This window comes from Linepithema humile, chromosome 1 (assembly GCF_040581485.1).
Source record: "Linepithema humile isolate Giens D197 chromosome 1, Lhum_UNIL_v1.0, whole genome shotgun sequence".
Taxonomy (NCBI): domain Eukaryota; kingdom Metazoa; phylum Arthropoda; class Insecta; order Hymenoptera; family Formicidae; genus Linepithema; species Linepithema humile.
The window spans coordinates 32,835,108-32,856,369 of record NC_090128.1 but is presented as its reverse complement, the minus strand read 5'-3'; the positions used below and the strand labels follow the sequence as shown (position 1 = coordinate 32,856,369).

The 21,262-nt window shown below is 41.3% G+C and overlaps 1 protein-coding gene across 2 annotated transcripts; it reads right to left on the bottom strand.

The window, feature by feature from the left end:
* Positions 1-2,810: 2,810 nt before the first annotated feature.
* On the bottom strand, positions 2,811-21,072 carry LOC105670983 (protein gooseberry). 2 transcript variants are annotated; one of them, XM_012364772.2, is made up of 6 exons: positions 20,594-21,072; positions 13,964-14,277; positions 13,458-13,584; positions 9,311-9,482; positions 7,992-8,276; positions 2,811-4,802 (listed from the first exon to the last, which is right to left on the bottom strand). In XM_012364772.2, the coding sequence occupies exons 1-6, from the start codon at positions 20,646-20,648 to the stop codon at positions 4,541-4,543; spliced, it is 1,215 nt and encodes a 404-aa protein (XP_012220195.1). In that variant the 5' UTR covers positions 20,649-21,072; the 3' UTR covers positions 2,811-4,540. The 2 variants fall into 2 exon arrangements, with proteins under 2 accessions (XP_012220195.1, XP_012220194.1); XM_012364771.2 differs by having other exon boundaries at positions 13,458-13,587; positions 20,594-21,071.
* Positions 21,073-21,262: the final 190 nt, after the last annotated feature.

Here is a 21,262-nt window from a genome sequence, read left to right as displayed (position 1 = left end):
TTAATATGGAAGTCAAATTATATAATTGTTAGAAAAATTAAAAACGTATTAATTATGTGCGTACTAATAATGACAACAATTGTTTCGTCAAAAAATATTATTTTGCGAATTTTGTGAATGATCTCTGCAAGTCAAAGATCGATGCAAGAGATCTTTGCATATCAAAGGTCGTTTTCGACATTGTTGAACGCCGCCGATTCGTGATCGTCATTAAATTCGCAACACCATCATGTCGGCCTCGTTGCACGATATATTCCCATAGCTCTCCCCGGCATGATTTCGCTAGGATGCAATGGGCGACCATGCAACTGCTCGTTTGCAGTCGCACGAACGGAACGAGGACGTACGTACGCACTGCACTGCATCCCCCACGCGGGATTTGCACGGCTTTCATTGGCTCGGTTAAGTTTGATTAATCTATTCGGTCGCACCATTGTTCGAAACGCGGCGGGCAATCCCATTGGTTGAAAAGGTCCGACCGATGCACTGCACGGGGGGCTGCATTACTATTAAGGGGGAGCAGCCATCATGTCCGCGTGAACTGGTTCTGTGTGTTTTTCGTCCGTTCCATTTTATTTCCCCTTCAACGGTAGTCAGCGTTCATACATTTGTGGAGCACATCCATAAATTGAAAAAAATAGTGACATGGCAAAAAGAAACAGTATTCGACAGCAGTGGCTATAAAAGATTTTTGTTATTTAGAGAGAAAAAAAGTCTTCAAATCTTACTATATTCTTTAAATTATGTAACAATACTAATAAAGCACGCACAATTGACGCATCTTTTTCAATTAATCAAGCTGAGATAAATTCATGATATCTTGAACACATACAAGAAAATATGTTATTACTATGAACTATTATTATTGGTCTCTCGAGTACTTACAATTAAGTAAGTGACTTAAGTCATAAATCAGTTTTAAGAGTTACGAGTTCAAGACAGTGTGCGTTAGAAAACGCTTTGATCAATGACGCAAAGCATTTATAGTAAAGTGAAAGGATTTTACGTCATCGGACGATTGACTTCTGCATGGAATTTCCGCAATTCCGTTACTCTGAAACAGTTAATGAGAGCAATTATACTCGGAATGCAAAATTCTCAAAATGTCAAAGACATTTTGCTTCACTACTTTGGTCTTTTTTTATTTAACAAAATTGCACTTAAAAATAATACTAGTAATTATATAAGCAACAGATTTGATGATAATTACATGAAAATTTATCACAAATTATCGTCCAGAATTAATCTTGTAGGAAAATTACATTAGCCGTTTTACGTCGTATAAAGTGGCTTTATATTGTGGAAAATATATGTCTCGGATATCCTATGTATCGTGGCGCACGTAGGCCGAAGTCACGCAACATACGCGCACTCACGGATCGGCCGTAATGCCGCCCCTAGATTTCCATCGTGAGGGTGCGGTTTAAACCTGGGAGGTCGTCACACTTATCAGCGTCACAGTTCCTTGTACATCTGTTCTGGTTACCGCGTTAAAAAACGCAGCAGAGAGTAAAAATCATCATCACTCTTAAAAACTATAACATAACGATATATAAATATAATATAAAATGTATAAAAATGTATAAATAAAATAAAATAAATTTATATTCTTATTTTGACTGGATACAAATAATTGCAAGCGATTCCGAGTGTGAAAAATGTATTGTTAAAGCATAATGATAAAGGAAACTTCAGTTATTATTGTGCTTCGCGACAGTTCTCACGAAAATGCGTGACCATGTCGCTCTCTTCTGCCACTCCTTGACCTACCACATCGCCATTGGAATCAGAACAATTCTCGAGCAACAGATTGGGGGAAGATATATTCAGTTGGATTGGCGACGAGAAAGAGGAAGACGAGTTCAAAGAAGCCGCTTCTGAAGCAACCCCGCGCCGCCGCTTATGGGGGTTGGAAGATGGGCGGGAATCATTGAATGGCGAATCACGGAGGCTGACAAGCAATACGTGAGGTCCAGAAAAAGTATTTGACATAGCTCGGGTTTTTCAAATAATGAGTTTTAATATATATTTTTTATCATTTGGTGGTGGCATTCAGGATATATTTATGTGAAATTCGATGAGCAATAGTACTTAAAATATAGTAATTATTCGTATTTCATAGATCGTAAACATAATTTACAAATTTCCCGAACAGTGTCTGAAACACATTTTTTGCATCCATATCTGATTTTAAATATGAGAAAATAACCAAAAATTAATATCAAATTTCTTTTTATCAATTTTTGTATTCCTTTACAAATCGTACATTTATAATTTAAGAAATTTAATAATTTATGTATAACTCAGTCATCAAAAATACAACTTCACAACTCTACCATCGGAATGACAATATGAATATAATGCAACGTGACATACAAATCCGTAATATAAATGTTTCTCTGAATAAACGAAGCGTACAGACATAAGCGTAAGCGATATATCCGATATCCGACATATCCGCAAACGTCCTCAACGAGATACGAAGGGTTAAAGTCAAAGACTGCCAGGACCAATCGTTATGCGAGGGTACTTTTGTGCTAGGATTTTCAAGACGGATAGAAAGAGAGAGAGAAACAGAGAGAAAGGCACCGACCACCTACTTCGTCGACACAATGGGGTACAAATGCGTGGCGACAGGACCCGTAGATATACGGCAGGCTGATTGCTCGTTGTCACACTGCGCAGCCGATTGTCGGCTCCTCAGGACTCGTAAGAACCCCATCGTGCCCCCCGTCGGCTGCACAGTGTCTCTCGACGACGGGCCCGTGATCAACAACGGTCTGCGGGGGCGGCTTAAAACCAGGAGAAGAGCCTGACGATACGAGACCGATCGCGAATTATGTACGCGTCGCTCTTTTGAGCTGACCGTCTCTTTAAATATTTAAAAAGAAATGTCACGCAAAGTAAACTAAATAAAGTAATGTTGCACACCGAAATACTTCAACAAATTTTGATTAACAAGTTTGATATTAATTATATAATTAAAAATATTTGATTAAAATAAATAAGTGTTAAATACGGACTTACCTTACAAGTGAATTGTCGGAAAAAAGTTTGCGATTTGGAAGAATATAACAACAAATTTTTTATTTATTATTATATGATGTAAAATCCGTTTATTATATAATGTTGCATTATACAAGCCCGGATATAACTGCGTGCCGAAACACTGCGTGTATTATACAATTAATTATATATAAAGGTGACCAATTGGATAGCTCGTTCATTAAAATCATACACTGAAAAAAAATTGAATATTTGAATAAAAGATTGAATCAAGCCCAAGAGTTAAATAGAATTTAGTTGCACTAACTGCAATCGAGTCAGATCAACAAACAAGATATTAGAAAAACAAGAAATTCTGTTCAAAGAAATAGGACTGTTTTTTCGCAAGAACAATTCGAATTGTTTCAACTGATTCTTTTTCCAATAAACGTGAAAAAAATATTTTTGCAAACAACTTTTTTACAATTTGTTTACTACAATTACTTACGTGTAAATATGTACAAGTTTATCTTAAAATATACTAGAATTATTCGCAAATATATATGTATTATATATAAATGCATTTATATTATATACTATTTAAGACAATTTTTAAGCAGTAAAGCATTGTGATCCATAAGTGCGTTCGTTTTTAACGAATAAATCTTTATTTAATTACGGGACTTCTTAGAAGTCGGTGCGCGACTTATCACTATACATATGATAAAGGGTATTTCATTTCCAGCATCGATTAACTTTAACCGACGCTGAAAGTAATCACCTTTAATGTGAATTATATTCTATCATAAATATGCATCACTGTGAAAAAGCTTTGAGCTATCTATAAAAGATTGTAAAATATTTACACGCAGTTGCATATTACGCATATAAATTATCTAATGTACAATTTATAAATAAAAAATCTTGTCTCACAAAAATTTCATATAAGGTAACATATTTTACACTTATTTTAGTTAAAATTATTGCAACCCAATGTTGGATAATTTATTAATTTTTACAAATTTTTACTTTATAAATATATATAATCCGTCACAATTTACAAGATTTCTCGTCGCTGAGAAAATTTATTGAAATTTTCAAACTTTTTGATGAAAATAAAAATATCTACATTTTTAATAACAGAGTAACAATTTAACAATAAAAGTTAAGAAAAGTAACATCTCACACAGAAAAAAGTTTTTCTGACACGCGTGTAAATATTTTATTATTTGCACCCAATTTTGAATTAAGATTGCACGACACGTTTTGTGCCGCGTAGGTCACCGATAGCTGAACTCACCATTCAATTCGTACGTCATATGTTACATTTCCTTTTTGATAATTTTTATAAATATATAATAAATTTCTTATAAATATATAATAAAATTTTTACAATACAAATAAAAGACGGCACCCGGCACAGAACGTGTTAAAGAAGGCAATCGATAACAATAACAATGAAGCGATTTCTGAAGCTTTCTCTTTCACGATAATACCTTATTTTAATTGTGTAATCAATTCATTTTTGTGACTCTTCACAAGAAAATTAATTGATTCATTGAACTCTTCCGCAAACCTGAGAATCTATGCCGCCCAAGTATGGATATCCGCTCTTCGCCTCGCTGGGGCTGTGCGGTGTCACATGAGGAGTCATTCCCGTCGACCCCGACACGGCGGCTGCGCTTCCTTGCACCATGCAAGCACTCATGTTGGAGGCAGTCGGGCTGACGCTGCTGCCCAGACTGCCCAAATTAAGATTGGTGGATGTCAGATTGGAGGCAAGGTTGCTGCTGCCATAAGGGGAGGCATTGAACAATCTGTAACATAAAACGTCGAACGTCTGTATATAAGGAAATAAATCGCGATATAAAAAAGAGAAAGAAAAATGAAATTTACTCGGATTTCCAGTTATTTGATTTTAATTGCGACACAAGTATTACGTTATTTGCTTTTATGACAATAATGTTTTTAATAATTCACTCTTAATAAATAATGCGCGTAAATTATGATGCAGAACTTTTGCATACTTTTTTATTCCGTATTGTATAACAAAGTATATATATATAATATATACTTACATAATAAAGTAAAATAAGACTTATTAAAATTATAGCTTTCTTTATCTGAACAATTACATAAGCGATAAAAATATGATTAGAATTTTATTAATAATATAACACTCGACATTTAATTTTAATTTTTTTTTAAATCTAAGAAAAATTCCTTATCTAGAGAGATTTATCAAAGTTGTGAAACTGATGTACCACTTATTATGAATTATTATGAATATGATGTACCACTCGACAAACTTATTAAATATCGACGAACAAAAGAATATTCTCGTAAATTACAAATATTAATTAGCAGTTAAAGGAATATATTACTCGCCGATATTTGTAATTATCTTTCCCATCGATATGTTGAATATAAATTAACTATTGTATGCGCGCAGAGGAGAGTGTACGAATACGTGGGAGATGCAGTTTCACTGCGATACGATGAAACGAGTTGTAGTTACAATGGTGAAAGGTGTCCGCGCGCGATAATACGAAAATGAAATTCTGGCGTGTGTTTCTCAAAGTGGTTACCGCCGTTTGCAAGGCGATACCGCACTCACACACGCGCTGCGAATCGGTTAGGGCGTGTCGAGGGCGGCAGCGGTCGATCTCCAAACGCTGTCGCGGCCCTTTGAGCGTTTCAATACACCACCGTGATTAAGGATCTCAAAATGTGTCTCGTAAGGGGTAAAAGCTTCGTCCTTATTTTTAATATCACGAGCAATTTCTTAATAATTGTAGTCTAAAAAAATAATTATTCTAATATACATAATAGAAGTAATACGGAAAAAAAGCAAAGAACATTCTGTACGTTAAATTTTATTAGAAGAATAAATAAATGCTCGTAAACTTTCTGTGCGAATCTCTCAAACAATACTAAAATATATACACATCGCTAATTTTAGCGACAGTTTATACTAAAAATAGATTCAACAAAATAAAAAACTATAAATTTAATTATTAATTAAAATAAATTCGAGACTTGTGCACGTATCGATGTTTTGAGCGGATATTTAAAGCGTATCGGCAGCAGTTACGATTGTAAAGCGCAGTCGGCCCTTTGAGCGTTTCACCATGACGGTTAAGCACCCTAAATCCCGGTCGATGTCGGACCTAGTTCGCACTATAACTTTTTTCTCGTTTTTTCTTCTTTTTTGTTTAGAAGGCAACGCGACGTTTCTGGCAGAAGCCGTGCGATTTATCGCTCGTGCTCCGTGACCAGCCTACGAATCTATTTTCGTGCGGAAGAATGTCTCCCTCTCCGCCCTTCACAAATCAAATTTTTTCTATGGTCACGTTAACGAATTCCCGGGAATTTAGCGACGGTCGAAATTTACAGCTCGCAATTCGCCGGAATTAACAAACTCGGTCACGAAATAGAATGTGGAATTTACATTGAATGTTTTCTAGAGACAAACTGACTTCAAGTATTATGAGTGTTTGAAAAGTTTACAGAAGCATTAGATTCGTTCTACAAATTATCACGTTTTTAAAAATTCAGAATTATCTCCTCTTTTCCTCTAACAAAAATATTATTAACGTGACTTGAGTCTTCGCTTGTTATCGCACTGTTTAGACGTGAAATGATACTCTTTTACGTATTTAAACTTGTCTTCCGTCCGCTAAGAAGTGTATCATTAACTCATAATTGTTTTTCCCGAGACTTTATATAATGTCTGTGCTCAACGTAAAATAACACTTTCGAATGTCAAGACTCTTCTTCTTGCCGCTAAGAAATGCATCATTAACGTGACTCACAATCGTTCCGTGACACTCTGTAGTTTCTGCGCCGTCTAAATAGCAAAAACGGCGACAGCCATCGACAGCAGCGGCGAAATCGTTCGCTCGAGCACGAGAGAGTCGACCACGAAGAGAAGACCCCCCACGATATACGGCTGACGTTCCACCGGGGGTCGACGAGCATTATCCCGGATGTTTAAAACCGGTGAACGCGCCACGTGATGGCTCGGCACGGCGAAGCGGCGCGGACGATCGGGCGGTTGTGCAGACGCCCAAGCGAGATGGAAAGCTCGAAAACATCGCCGAGAAAGAGGCGCGCGCGGCAACGCGCGGAGATAAAGACGGCGTAGCTGGGGTGTTTCGAACAATTAATTCAGCCATTGTGGCGTAATAACAGGTTGCTCCGGTGGCCGGGTTGCTACAGTGTGTTGTTACACGCCGAGCGGACGAGCCGATTCACCCGAGCGGAGAGAGAGAGAGAGAGAGAGAAAGAGAAAGAGAAAACCGAAGGCGAGAGAGAAGGCAAGAGAAGAGAATGAAGAACGAGAAAGCGAGAGAAGGAGAGAGCGAAAGGCAAACGGGGCCCCGCCGACACGTTTTCTGTGTGGTCCTCAATTATGTTGCTTCTTGGGCCTCCGTAATGAAACGCTACCGGCTAATAATCCAACCTGGGTCTTGATCCTTCGGCGCAGGGTGTATGTACCTGCGCCGCCGTGATCCAGCTTTAACCGTTCGCGGCAGCGCCGCGAGATAACGGACGACCGAACGCGGATAATCGTCGCGGGGGTGTTTGCAGATGAGACACCGCGTTCGATTATATTTCTGCATGGTTTCGACTTATTTAAGCAATGAATAATTATTGAATTCTGTTGGTGTAAATAATAAAGATAAATATTATTTTAAATATTTTTGTCCGCGAAAAATGATCGCCAAGATTTGAGAATCGTAGAATTCCCATTAAAAAAAAGTTAAAAATAATACTCAAAAATGGTATGACTAAAAAATACATATTTAATAAAAATAAGGGATTCTATTAGTAAAAAAATTATGCATAGTGCACACATAAAAGAAAAATTACAGATATCCACGATGTTATTAAACGTTTTTGAACTCGTATAATCAACGCAACTCTCTCCTTCTCTCTTTCTAATCTAATCTAACAAAAAAGCAGGTTTTGACAAATAGAATATATTAGTTGCCGAAACTCACCCATAATTCTCCGAAGTCGCTCGCGGCCATTGCTGCTGCGCTGCATAATATGCATTTTCCCCGTAGTTGTAATGCTGAGAATAGCCGGCAGTGGTTGCCGCGGCGGCAACGCTCGCTTGCCCGTAGCCCTGATAGCTCTCAGCACCGCTGCCGTAGTGTTGGGTCTGGAAGGATTGTAAGCTCATGGTGTTGAAGGCGTTCAGTTGTTGACTGTTCAGCTGTTTGCGAAGCCTGGCGCGTCTGTTGCTGAACCAAACCTGTACTCGCGCTTCCGTCAATTTTGTCCTACAAAAAAGGCACCCAAGACTATTAAATATAAATAATGCAAATAACATATATGTAATAAATTTAGGGAATTACTGATTACATTAGTGAAGCACAAAAATATTTAGACATAAACAAATTGCTATCAAAACCTAAAAAAACTTTTCGAAGCCTTTCTATATTTTAAAATCCATCCTTTTACCTGCACAAATACTATGCACATTTATACGTGTCATGATAAAAGCATATGTATCGAGCATAGGCAGCTGCGGAACGCAAAGCACAGAAGATTCCTTTTTGCCGCATGCCGCTACGTCAATTTTTCGTCGAGTTATAACGTTTTAAAAATCCAGCGCGCGTGCACCGTTTGTGAGTGTGTGCGTTCGTACGTGTCGCGCGTGGCGCATGATATGTAAACATAACGTTACTACAATCAGCTGATCAGCTGACAGGTAGTGGGCTTTAAATAGGTCACTGACCTACATAGAATAGCGTGTCGTATTGTCGGTCAATTTCGGATCTAGATCGGGATCACTCGGGATGCAATCGACACGAGTCGATGAGATACGGTCAACAGTCGCAATTCGGCCGGCGCGCCGAATCATAAGTTAGGGTGGGGTATACTTATTCGCTGCTCTAAATTTAGGTTAGGGTGGAGTGTACGCGTTCGTTGCGCGCGACTTGATGACATCAATCAATCAAGTTGATGTAAGATACTACTGTTTTTCCCGATGCATCGTCGCTATTGCAATGAATGTGTTTCGAATATAGTTGCTTTGGAACTAAAGCGAGTATCTTTGAACGATAAATATAATACGCTTTCCACATAGTTAAGTTTAAAATTAAGTTTTATGCTTTTATTTAGCAAGCGTTCACAGCAATCTTTAAGATCTCGTAAAAGAAAGTTTTCTGCTTTAATGCAAGACACGTAACTTTTTTTTGCTTGTAACTGTTGCGTTAAGATTACACATATCATGTTTAAAGAATTTTTTAATATAAATATTTAAAAAATATATAAAATTGTTCATAAAGTATAAGATAATTCGGAAACTCACTTTTGCGCGAGCTCTTCTCTAGTATACACATCAGGATACTGCGTGCGATGAAAGGCGGCTTCCAGTTGTTCCAATTGTTCGCCGGTGAAGGTGGTCCTGCTTCTTCGTTGCTTCCTCTTCAACGCGATGCCAGGTTCGCTTTCCGTTTCAGAATCATCGCCGCTGCTTCCGGCTGAAAATAATCAACAAACATCTATTTAAATATTTAATTCCACAATTACATTATTTCAGCTAGATTTTACAATTTAAATTCATCCATTTTTGATGACTGAAATGTCTTAAACTGAAATAAGATCACGATAAATACATCTTTTTATTTTCTCGTCGTAAAAATGCGCGAAGAAAAAATTAAAACCGATGAAAACAGTTCTCTGTAACGGAACTCTCAAGCATTAAACATCGTCGATAGCTCTCGAGAAGAGAAAACGCGAGCGCGAGTTCCTTAATAGCGGCAAGAGAGCGTCCCTCGGTCCAGCACGTGCTGCACGTCAGATACCGAAGATAGGAAGCGAGTCGTTCACGCCCACAGTTCACACGCCGGTCTCGGCAACCCACCATTAAGACCCTTCTGATTACAGCCGTGCCCAGCCGAACCTATACTAAACTAAAACACCGGAGAAATTAGGGTCCGCCGCGAAGAAATTAAGTTCTTTGACATGTCCCGTCCCACCCGAGCTAAACGAAAGCCCGCGAAGCGGTTCCGAAGGGGAATCGTTGCACGCCTGGCCCCACGAGACACTATTTATGGAATTTCGAGTTTGATTTGTAACCCTTTTCAGGTCCAATTTGTTCTCCACGGTTTATCCTTGTTACGGTTGGTCCTCGTTACTCAATAACTACATCGGTAATACGTATTTCCTACTCACGAAACTTATTATGAATAATTTGAAGTATTTCAGATATATTAATTTTAATAGTTTAACTAATAATGTTTATTACTTAAACATCCAATGATTTTTTTTCTAAGAATATAATTTCAGCGATTACAAACTGGACATCTTTAGCTAACATACAATACAACGTAAATGTTTGGGCGTGTCAAGACAGCGTTCAGTTTTTCGTTTTTTGCAGTACTCTGTAATTTGTGAACTTATCCGGGAATATATTCCCGGATTAAGAGAGCCGATCGACCGACGGGAACGAACGTCTAAATCAATAGCACCTGCGCGAACATCGGCCGAAATTTGAAGTGCACGGCGATTGCCGCCAGATTAAAGACTGCCGCGCGCTCGTAAATCGTCGCAACGCTTTGAGCAGCATACCTAACCATTTTTCGATTTTAACGCTTTCCACGAGCTATCAGCGCTCTCTGATACTCCATGAATCTGGAGACCGAATATATACATCACAAAAAGCTTGTAATTACAGCTGCAGCTTTCATATCAACAACATAAATTTAAGATTATACTTTCCAATCGTCTCAAAAAACACTGTGCTTCGTATTATAATACAATCTATAAAAAAACTACCTTCATCTATTTCTCATAAAGATAAAAATAATTTTCAAAAATGGCATATAAGAATCATTCGTGATTGAAAGGCATTCGCGCGTGTTTGTGAAATTATTTACAATTCTTGGATCGAAAACGGTAATTGCGAAATGTTGAGATAAACATTGGCAAGACAGATCCGACGCTAAACAATTAGAGAGAAAGACGACCGGGCGATCACTGTCTCGGAAATCGCGGCGAAGGTCTCAATCACGCAGTCTGCCCTGCAGTAAGAGTATCTAAATCAATAGAGGATGCCGTTGCGTTCCGCGAATAAAACGGCTGGGCGCGGGGTGTGTTGTTGGCGGTTTGTAAGATTAGAGACAGGCAGAGGCGCGGCGGGTACACGAAGCCGGAGCAGGAGACCACACGCCGTGCGCCGCGCGTATATATGCGCGCGGTTTCACTCCGTCCTCCTCGCACCTTCCGAGGAACCACGGGTTTCCTCCTTGTCGTCGTGTCTTCCTTCTTCTTCAGGTTCGACCACTCGCCTCCACTTGGCCGTTCCACCTGATTTCTTCTTTCACGTTCGCCCGACTCCGTGGGTTCTACCTGACTTCTTCCCTCTTCAGCAACTCGCTATGCCGCGATCTCTCTGTCCCTCCTTCTCGCGTCCCGATCGTCTCCTCTCCGATTTCTTTTACGGAGAGACAGACCGCGGGGTTATTTATCGCGCGTGTTCTCAGCTACTGGAACCGCTGGATGATGTTGCGTTCTGATATTCAGGCGGAACTGGGGAGAAAGGTACACGGAAGATGAATGATGCAGGCCGAAATGATTGAAGTGTGTATTTGTGAGACCTTTCAAGTTTCCTCGTGTTGCTTGCGTCACGTAGCCGGTCTACTAGAGACTGTTTGCTATTGCCGCTCTTTAACGCTTGATATTTAACACTTATGTGTGCTATATGTTGCGTGAGACCATTTACTTCCAATTAATTTATTTTTTTGTTAAAGAAACAAGTAATTGATGTAAAATTAAAAAAAATTAACACACAACAAAAAATATATATACTTTAAATAATTTTATATATTAATCAAATTCAACTCGATATTTAATAAATCAATCATTACACAAGAGAAATAGAATTATTCACACCAAAATATCGTTAAAAATGTCTTCTGGGAAAATATCCATTAGTATTATGTTGCTTGACTATGATGATGTGCTATTATCGCATTAGTGCATCGATCGCTCAAGTTATCTCGCTCTTTCTTCGCGTCCTTCGATCTTCACTGTCGTCATAAGCCGATCCAATACACCGCTGACTTCGACGCTAAACCATCACGCTGCGATCGGATAAAAAGACGCGCAAAGGTTCTACGTCCGAGAGATGCGCATTCAAAAAGACTTCGCTCTCTTCCCTTGCTCCTTCTTTGCCTTCGTCTCCTTTCCTTTCGTGGCGGTGCATTAACGGCGGGAACAGCGCCTGACTTTCTTCTTGTTTCTCCCCTTTGTTCGAATCATAATACATAATTTACCCGGCTTGCAAACGCGGCGGACGCAATAAAGATCTATGTGTCTTCTTCGAGACTTTCATCGAAGTGATTGAATCGCTACTTTGGACAATTTTGCTTTCACATATCGACTGTACAAACGATCTTTCTATTAGAATATACTAGGCAATCTTGCACGGCTAATTACTTTATTTAGAAAATAAAATTTCTTATTGAATACTTTTTTTTTTAGCTTTTTTAATTTTTTTTTTTTTACTATAAATTAAATTTTATGTCATAATATTAATTTTATCCTTTGCAGCAAAAAGATCTTTAAACGATAATAAAAACAACATTAAGCTGAAGAAAATTGCTGCTTTCGCAAGAGCAAAAGAAAATTGGTCAATGCGATAGAAGCAACAGGTCGCGTCGAGCCATCGCGAGTCCTTGCGCGAAATTGCAATCTCGGGCATATATGTCTAATCAAAACTAAATCTTCCCGACAAGGTAATAAACTCGACACATCTACGCGCCACAGGACGTCTAATATTTCTTCGCGCCCCTTACCGCCGCTAATAAATAAAAAAGAAAGGAATTCCCCTTTACGTTCGCCGACCGGACCTATATTTCTACCAATCCCAGCGTGCCCACGAAACTGCTGGATACTTCAATAAGCGGAATCCCCGTGTACAAACACTCGTATGTGCGCATCGGTGATTCTCATATAACATTTCACGTGCAATAAATAAAGATACAAACAATAACGTCGTGAAAAGTATTCGTATAATAACGCCCGATAATTGAATTTCTTACTACTTTCCATACGCGAGCCTAATAATTGCGATAAACTCTTAACCTTAGACACTTTATATGAAAAGATAACGACTTCCTGATCGCATTACGCGTACGGGAAAGAATGCCGAGTCGTATGACGGATTCAGCAAGCACGCGAGCTATGTACGGCCGCGCGATACATCGTCACGGTCGCCTTGCTTCAATTAACTTAACACACGGCTACGTTATAATTACGCTTATCGCTCGATTAACCCCGGATGCTTCATTTACATCCACTCGGTGGCTTATGCGGTGTTAAAACGACGAGATGTATCGCAGATATCGCCTTTCAAAGCTTTCGAGCGCAGCGATGGTTGCGCGCGATAAATCGTGTGATATTTTTCACAGATAAACTAATAACTGCAAATATTATTTTAAACAAAAACTCACCAAGAATGCCATCGATGGAATGGTTCCTGCGCGGATCATCGCCAGGACGAGTTTGATTGGTCGGTCCGCGTAGAAGTCTGGTGATGCTGGATACGGAAGGTGCCGAGGCTTTGTCGCAGACTCCGTCCTGCTGGCAGAACCGCGTTGGACAAGTTAACATAATTTTTCTACGTTTCTTTCGTAAATTAATATCGCTAAATATCGCGAAAAAAGTGCATTTTAAGCACCTGTGTATCTAGATTATATTTAATGCATTTCTATTATTTATTTCTTAATTTAATGGTATCATATTTATACGAAAAGCGATTTAAAAGAAAATTATTTAATATTCACGATAAAAGAAAGCTTATATATTTTTGTTTAGATTATTATATCTAACATAATTCCGAAGTTTATTTTTGGTTTAGGCGATCGTTCGATTTATATTGAAAGAGCATCTTGAAGTATATTTTTTTATCTTTTCTTTCACAAACAAAGTGCAAGTATAATGGGCGATATCAACGGACCTTTATCAACTTCTCGCGTATCTCCCAGCTAAAGATCCCGGGGTTCTGCCGCTTAAGATCCTCGATTCTCGCCTCGACTTCCGGCGTGGCGACTCGCGGCTTGCTGCCGCCGATCACGCCAGGCCTGATCGATCCCGTCTCCTGATACCGATTCAGGATCTTCGAGACGCAGCCATGGGAAACCCTCAGCTGTCTCGATATGACGCACGGCCTGATGCCGGCCGCGGCCATCTCGACGATCTTCAAACGAGTATGGTTCGGCAATGGACGGCCATTGATGAACACGCCACCCAGCTGGTTAACGCGGCCCTGTCCTGCAAAAGGATAAACGCAACCCGTTAGGTAATGGCTGTAACGGCAAAAATGCTTAAGTGCATCTATTCAACGGGTTATGTATAATTAATAACGGAATACGCAACGGATCGTCACAAGATTAGTCGGAAAACTTCAAACGAGGATGACATGTTATCGTCGTCTCGAAAATTTTCCGGCGAGGTATAGGAAACACAATACATTCGACGAGACAATTATCGCTTTACAACTATGTGAAAAGCTGAATATATGTTGCGTCACATGAGACAAGGGGAAAACCACTATGTATTGGACCGAGGAAAAATAACGTATTTTCTCGTCGTTGACACAATGCAACACGGCAGTAATGTGCGAGTGGTACGGCCATTTTTCTAAATATGAATAAGCGAAGCAGGACAAAAGTGTGCGGCGAAGAGGAGAAGAAGAACGGGAGCGCAAAGGAGGGCCGCTTAGCGGACAAAGCTGCGGCGACACGCGAGGTGCCGCTCAAACGCCGCTAATTACTGGTAATTAGCCCACTCTCTCCCCGGCACCCTCTTAATTAACTTAATTATAATCGCGAAGTCAAACAAACGGCGTTACACGCGAAACAGACGGCAGAAACGGCGTCCGGCCGACAATTCGGGCCGGTAAAAGAGGGGCAAAGAAGCGGAATGAGATGCGCGCGGATGCGGTGGCTCTTACGATGCCGAGCCGAAGGCTCGGACCTCGCGTGCTCGCAGAAAACCGCGAAGCGGGACGAGGAAGGCGTCACGAGTTACGGCTCTGGTTTTGCGCGGAGCAGTAAAAGCCGCGGACGTAGGTAGAAAAAAAGCGAGAGGAACGGTGGCGGTGGAGGCGAGGCGGCCTTAAAACTCTGAGAGCCTTAAAAAGCGCTCTCGCGCTTGGGGACAATGATGAGGGAGGGAGGGGGGGGGGGGAGGGAACCTGAAGACAGACACAACCGGCTGTATTCTTCGTTTGCGAGTATTTACATAAAGGAAGTTTTGCATAAGAGACGCGATGTGAAAAGAGAAGCGCGCACGTGTACTTATGCGTGCTGCATGCGACCGCTGAATCATTCTGCGGAAGAATTTGCAGAAATTCTACGCATTCCTTCGCCAAATAGTAGGATTTTCGTTAAAAATTTTACAATTCGACGACAAGTTGAACAGAGATGTTGTAATTGATTCTTCGACAATGCGTGGATATTTTTTAATACGGTCACATTAATTTAGATTTTTTTACTCGATAATTATGAGCTGTTGATATTTCTTTTTGCGAACTTTATATATAATAAATGCAAATAATGTAATAACGAGAAGTCATGACAAATTTTGATAATGCATTAAAGAAGATTTAATTTCCGTCAACTTTATTTCCCTGAAAAATCTTCGAGTTTTATGAAGCATGTATCTCTTTTCTAAGAGTTAATAATTATTGAAGCTTCGTTCTTGTAATTACTCTTTAAAAAACTCATCAACAGCATAAAATTATAAAAAAAAAGATAACGAAAAGGAATTATGCTTATCTCGACCGGCTTGCAAGGCATCGCGAATCCTCGGCACCCAAACATTTTCGCGCTCGCATCGGTGCCGGCGCGCGCTACGCGAGTACAGAGCGCCAGTTCGTGATATATTCTCGCCGGCTACCTGCTGCGAGAGCGCGGTGCCTAAGAGTCCGCTAATTACCACGGTGTAATTCAAAAGACGACCCCCTTCCCGGGCGCATCCAGCACTCTCCCGCACAAAAGTAGTCCCGTTTCGTCGTTCATCACAAGCACCGGAGATTTACATCCCCCTCCGCTGTCGACCCCGCGCTCCCCGACACCCCCGCTCGCGTTGGGACCCCTCGCGCTCGGTAAGGACATATCCGCGAGTGCGTGCAACGCACACACTCCCGCATAGGCCGCGCCGTGCCGGCGTGTATAGGCTGGGTTACGGTCTCGCCGGACACCTCTCCGGTGTATGACGTCAGTCAGGCCGCGGGGCCCGACGGGATTACAGGCAAGATCAAAAGGTGCCGACCGCCGCCGCCGCCGCCGCCGCCGCCGTCGCCGCCGCCGCCGCTGCTGCCGACGACGACGGCGACGACGAACTCTCGGTGCAAGACACGAGCACTGCGGATTTCCGACTGACTTTATAAATTGGATGAAACTGACTGGAAACTAACAGTCGATGCGTAGCAAAATGCTAAATGGGTTTAACAATTGAGAAAAGTCGAAAAAACACAAAGGTATAAAAATGGATAAAAACTTACAATTTTGTGTAAAACTGACTCCTCAATATCCCATCGTTGGAAAGAACAAAAGCAGGAGCCTAGAGAATTCAATAAAATATTATAGAGAATCATTCATTTATTGTTAGGCACTTAATTATCTTTAAGAAAACACTTATTAAAAATGAAGATCAAAGATCTTAATAAGTCTGAAAGAAGAAGGAAAGGAGGTTAAAATATTTTTTCTCATCTCAATCATCTCGGCAAGAGCTATTGCCAAGACAAAACTAATAGAGCGATCGATCGATTTTCCCATCGAGATATCCGTTTGAGATTGCGGAAAATTATGGAGGAATTTGTACGGCGGCGCGGGATGAGTACCAGGAATGCCGAGCTATCATTCGTCGCACGTGCAAGATGCATATGCCGCCGCCGACTGTTGCACTCAGAAAGTTACGCACTCTTACGAAGTCCGGCGATCGTAACTCGAGTCACGGAATCGAAAGTTGAATACACAAGCTGTGTATTCAACTTTGTGCGCGAGCGGGCCCTTTACCCGCGTTTTTGTTCCCTATCCGTCCGAATGAATATTATTGTCCGACGCGTTCTTGCGAAACGCCGCCGCCGCTACGTGCGCTCGCTGCAGTTTCTCACTGTATTTCGCGCGATTAGTCCCGGTATCGATTGCAAAAGCCTATGTAGCTGTCCCTTTTCTCCTCGATCGGAGATCGAGGTGCCTTTACACCTCCGCCTGGTAACAAACTTACGAAAGTCACCAACGGCGAGTCCTCGTCGTTTCTGAAACGGCAGAATTGAAACCCGACGATGGATTCAAGGCGTAGCAAAAACTGAACATTGAAAAATAATAAAGGAGAGAATATTTCCTGCTTTTGATTATCTCCTCTTGACGCCGTAACATTAAATTCGACTGTATAAAACGACTATCTGAAGAGGACAGTTTAATCCAAGCAGCTGGTGAGTGATTTATGTCCTCGCGTAATTTATTATAGCGCGATCACACATTGCCGCGGTCATTTTCGCGAGGGGCTCCGAAGGACCACCCTGCACGCGCGCGTCGGGCGAGACGCGTCGGCGAAACGGTCAAGGAAACAATTTCTGACATGAATTATTGATAACGGCCGATTGATTGGCAGCGATTAGACTTAATGTCTATGATCCGCGCGACGTGACAGAGAGGAGAGGGCGGCAACGGGAGGGGTGAGGGGGGGGGGGACGAAGGTCCCCCCCGATCTGATTTGAATTCGTCCGACGAAGCGTCGCGCATCGTTAATTTTTACCTGCGAGGCAGCGATCGAGGGTGCTCTTAGATACGTCGGGAGGAACTTAGAGAATTCCCGAATAATTGCGCGGCGCGCTCTCCGCACGTTCATTACCCGCGACACAAGCGTCAATTAAGCCTCTTGCGCCGATCGGCCGCGATAAATTATTACGTGCGAAGAGCCAGCGCGCCCGTATTTTTCGACCGCGACATCCGCGAGCCGTGCAATTACGCTCTCTTCACGGGACTCTTCTTTATGATAATCCGTTCCTCTCCCCCAAACGCGGCCGCTTGTCGCTGTTAAACGGCAATAATTACGTTATCTGGGTATTAATTGAATCTCATTAAGGACGTATCGCGGTATCCGATCGCTCCAATTTTCGCGTGATAAAGCAACGCGGAGCGTCTCACGGTGCGCGAGATTACAGGATACGATCGCTGAATTTGTTATTCAAGGCTTGTAAACGTAGCTTATCATTGTCCAATTACGAGAGTGTTTTTCGAGTGCGCTAGCGCGCGTTTTTCATCCCACATTTTATCGTTACGAAAATCGGCGCGCAATTATTTTTATAAACATCGATGCGGCGGCATCGATGAATTCGCATCGGTGAATAATTGCCCGAGCGGGCGCGCCGAACGGTCCGAACAATTCCCGAGTGCAGAGGGGGTTAATTTCGCAGGCACGCAGCGCGTTCGCCTGCGACGTTCGTTTCGTCAATTACGCAATCTCGCCGCGATACGAATGCGGCGATCGGTCACTACACAGGCGGTCCGCGATGGGTGGAAGATGAGAGCGGAAGGTACACGCGCGCTATAGTCCCGAGTGGGAGTAACCGCATGTACGAAAGGGATGCATGTACTTAGCGGTGCGGTGTGAGCTCCGAGTCGCGGCGAAGGCTTCAATCAACGTGCCGTCGCCCGGGGCCCATCCGATATCAGACATTAGGTACCCACGGGTACCGTACCACCTCGGGACTCTCTTCCACGTTCCGACGCCCACTACGACGCCCGTGTATCGAGAGCTTTATTCGAAAGCGGCCGCCCTCGCCCCGCGCGTGCTCGCAAAACGGTGGATAAACAATTGGGATTTAACGGCGCACGTGAGAGAAAGCGATCTGGATAGGCCGTTCGCCATCTGGAGAACGTTATTATTGTTATTACTCCCTCGCTTTTGCATTATGCAGGACGAACAAGCGGATTATATAAAGTTGAATATTTAGTTGTAGAATATAAGTTGCGTATAAGATTGTTGATGAAGGTTTGAAAAATGGTGCAAGTAGGTCAAATTATACGGCAAGATTTGTGCAATATTCTGAAAATAAAGATGAACAGCGCGTGATATATTAATTGTAAATTATATTAATGAAAGACGTATTTTTCTATTGTTTTCTTTATAAATTTACGATGTCAATTTTTAATGAAGTACACGAGGGATAAAGGTAACATATTCTTTTAACTCGTTGCCTTTGTTCGAATTGCCCGTCGAAATTTATACGTCAGCGTCGCGCGCACTATTCCATAACTCATAAATTACACAATGCAAACGACGTACATGCTTCTGTGCGATTATTTATGCACAATCTCTCTCTTTCCAAGTCTCTAAATCATTATAGTCGACAATACATGCGCAGTGAGTTACATTACGAAAGATTGCCGTAACATAGACGAATCCTGTTTTTACATCCAGGTTACGTAATAACGCGAATCCAATTGCCGTACGTTTTCGCGGACGCGATAAGCTTTCAGGATGAATTAATCGGTCGGAGCGATCGGCAGTATAAAGATGGGAGTCGCACAGTTGGAAGTGTGCACCGGCGGGCAGCAAATAATTCAGTCAAAGCGCATCGTAAAACCATTAACATCGGCTGTAAAATATCTGCGGCACCGTTGCGGAGACGCCGGCAGGCGTTGAGCGACGCTCATGAAATTTGCACTGACGTTAATTGCGAGATCCTCAATGAGGAAGAGTTTTCTGAGAATAACAGAAGATAAAGTGGCGTCATTTTTCCTTCACACAGTTAAATATTGATGAAGTTAATTTGTGAAAAAAGAATTCAAGTCATTGAAAAGCTTGAATATATTGAAAATAAATGCAAGCTGTCAAATTGCATTCATAAATAAAAATAACGCACGGTTTTGACAAATTTATGTTCCATGAAACTTAATGCGTTTAATTATGTCATATTTAATAAATACACACAATGATATTTACTTTTTGTAAAGAGATAATTCCATATCGCTAATCTCACGGAATGAAAAAGTCACAATACTATAAACACTATTTTAATATTTAAATTTTGAAGCAATTTTAAAAAATATCGCTTTTAATTAATAAAAAATTGCGTTAGTTATTTTATCCCGGCACAATATCTATACACTGAATAATATAATGATCCCAAACCGACACTTTGAGAAATGCGGGCATATTTATTCTATGACCAAATCAATATAAATTATTTATATTTTATAAATATTTAAGATGCATCGTATAAGTCTTTAAAACCCAAATGTTTTTTATTTTTTCGAAAAATTGTGCTTAGAATTTTTGAAAATATATGCTAAAGTATCTTAAGAGAAGATTAGATCAATCTAGTCCAAGTTTCTTTTAAGAAAAAACTGAGATTGAGTTGAAAGATTGGTTGAAAGATTGGTTTCCTACTTTTTCTAAAGATCAAACAATCTTGTAAATATCTTTCACACAGTCAGGACGTTATAAATAATAAGATTTTAAATCAATAATATAGAAAGCAACGTATTCACATAGTAAAGGAAATTATTGCATAGTTATTCTAGTTATTGTCGAATAACTGTGTTATTAATTTTATAATTATAAAAATTTTTACCTTGAAAAGGATATCCAGTGAAGTACGGTGTCATGTTGAGAGTGCTGACTGCCATCTAGCCGTTTCCGTTTCCAGGACGAACTCCTTTCTTCTCTCTCTCTCTCTCTCTCTCGTTCACCAGCAGCACCACCACACCAAGGATCCTCACTTCCCTCGACTCGTCGAGTCCCGATCACATGCGATTCACAACTCCGAATCCTCACTTCCTCGCGCGCGCGCGCGCGTTACGGCGACGAAGCGTGCGTCCGACAATGACGAACAATGTCCGATAGCAACGACGGTGACACTTTTAGGCGGGCTTCTGCCGCGAGGACTCGTCGAACGAAAGGGATTCGCCGGGCTTTTTTTTTATTTTTGCTGCGTGACGCGAAACGGGACGAACCTGCTGGCTCCGGGGTCTCGGCTCGAACTGCCGGTTCCTGCGCCCGTGATCGTCGGATACACGAAGAAACTCAAAGGCAGGCACGAAAGGAAGGAAAGCCTTCGCAGAAAGACTCCGCCTCCCCTTTGAAGTACGGCTAGCCGACAGTCCCGGCCGCTCTCTTTTATGGCTTTATCGGTGCCGCTGCATTGGCCACCTTTCCAGGTAATCGCACCGCGGTAGAGGTACCTACGCGCCCGACTCCGCCTTCTGGAGGACCTTTCTCCACCACCCACGAACGACGAGAC

Coding starts and splice junctions, on each gene's coding strand:
- LOC105670983 (XM_012364771.2), bottom strand. CDS start 20,648: ATGGCAGTCAGCACTCTCAACATGACACCGTACTTCACTGGATATCCT. Junction 14,278..20,593: donor CACTGGATATCCTTTTCAAG/GTAAAAATTTTT, acceptor ATCCTTTTGCAG/GACAGGGCCGCGTTAACCAG. Junction 8,277..9,310: donor AGAGAAGAGCTCGCGCAAAA/GTGAGTTTCCGA, acceptor CCTTTTTTGTAG/GACAAAATTGACGGAAGCGC.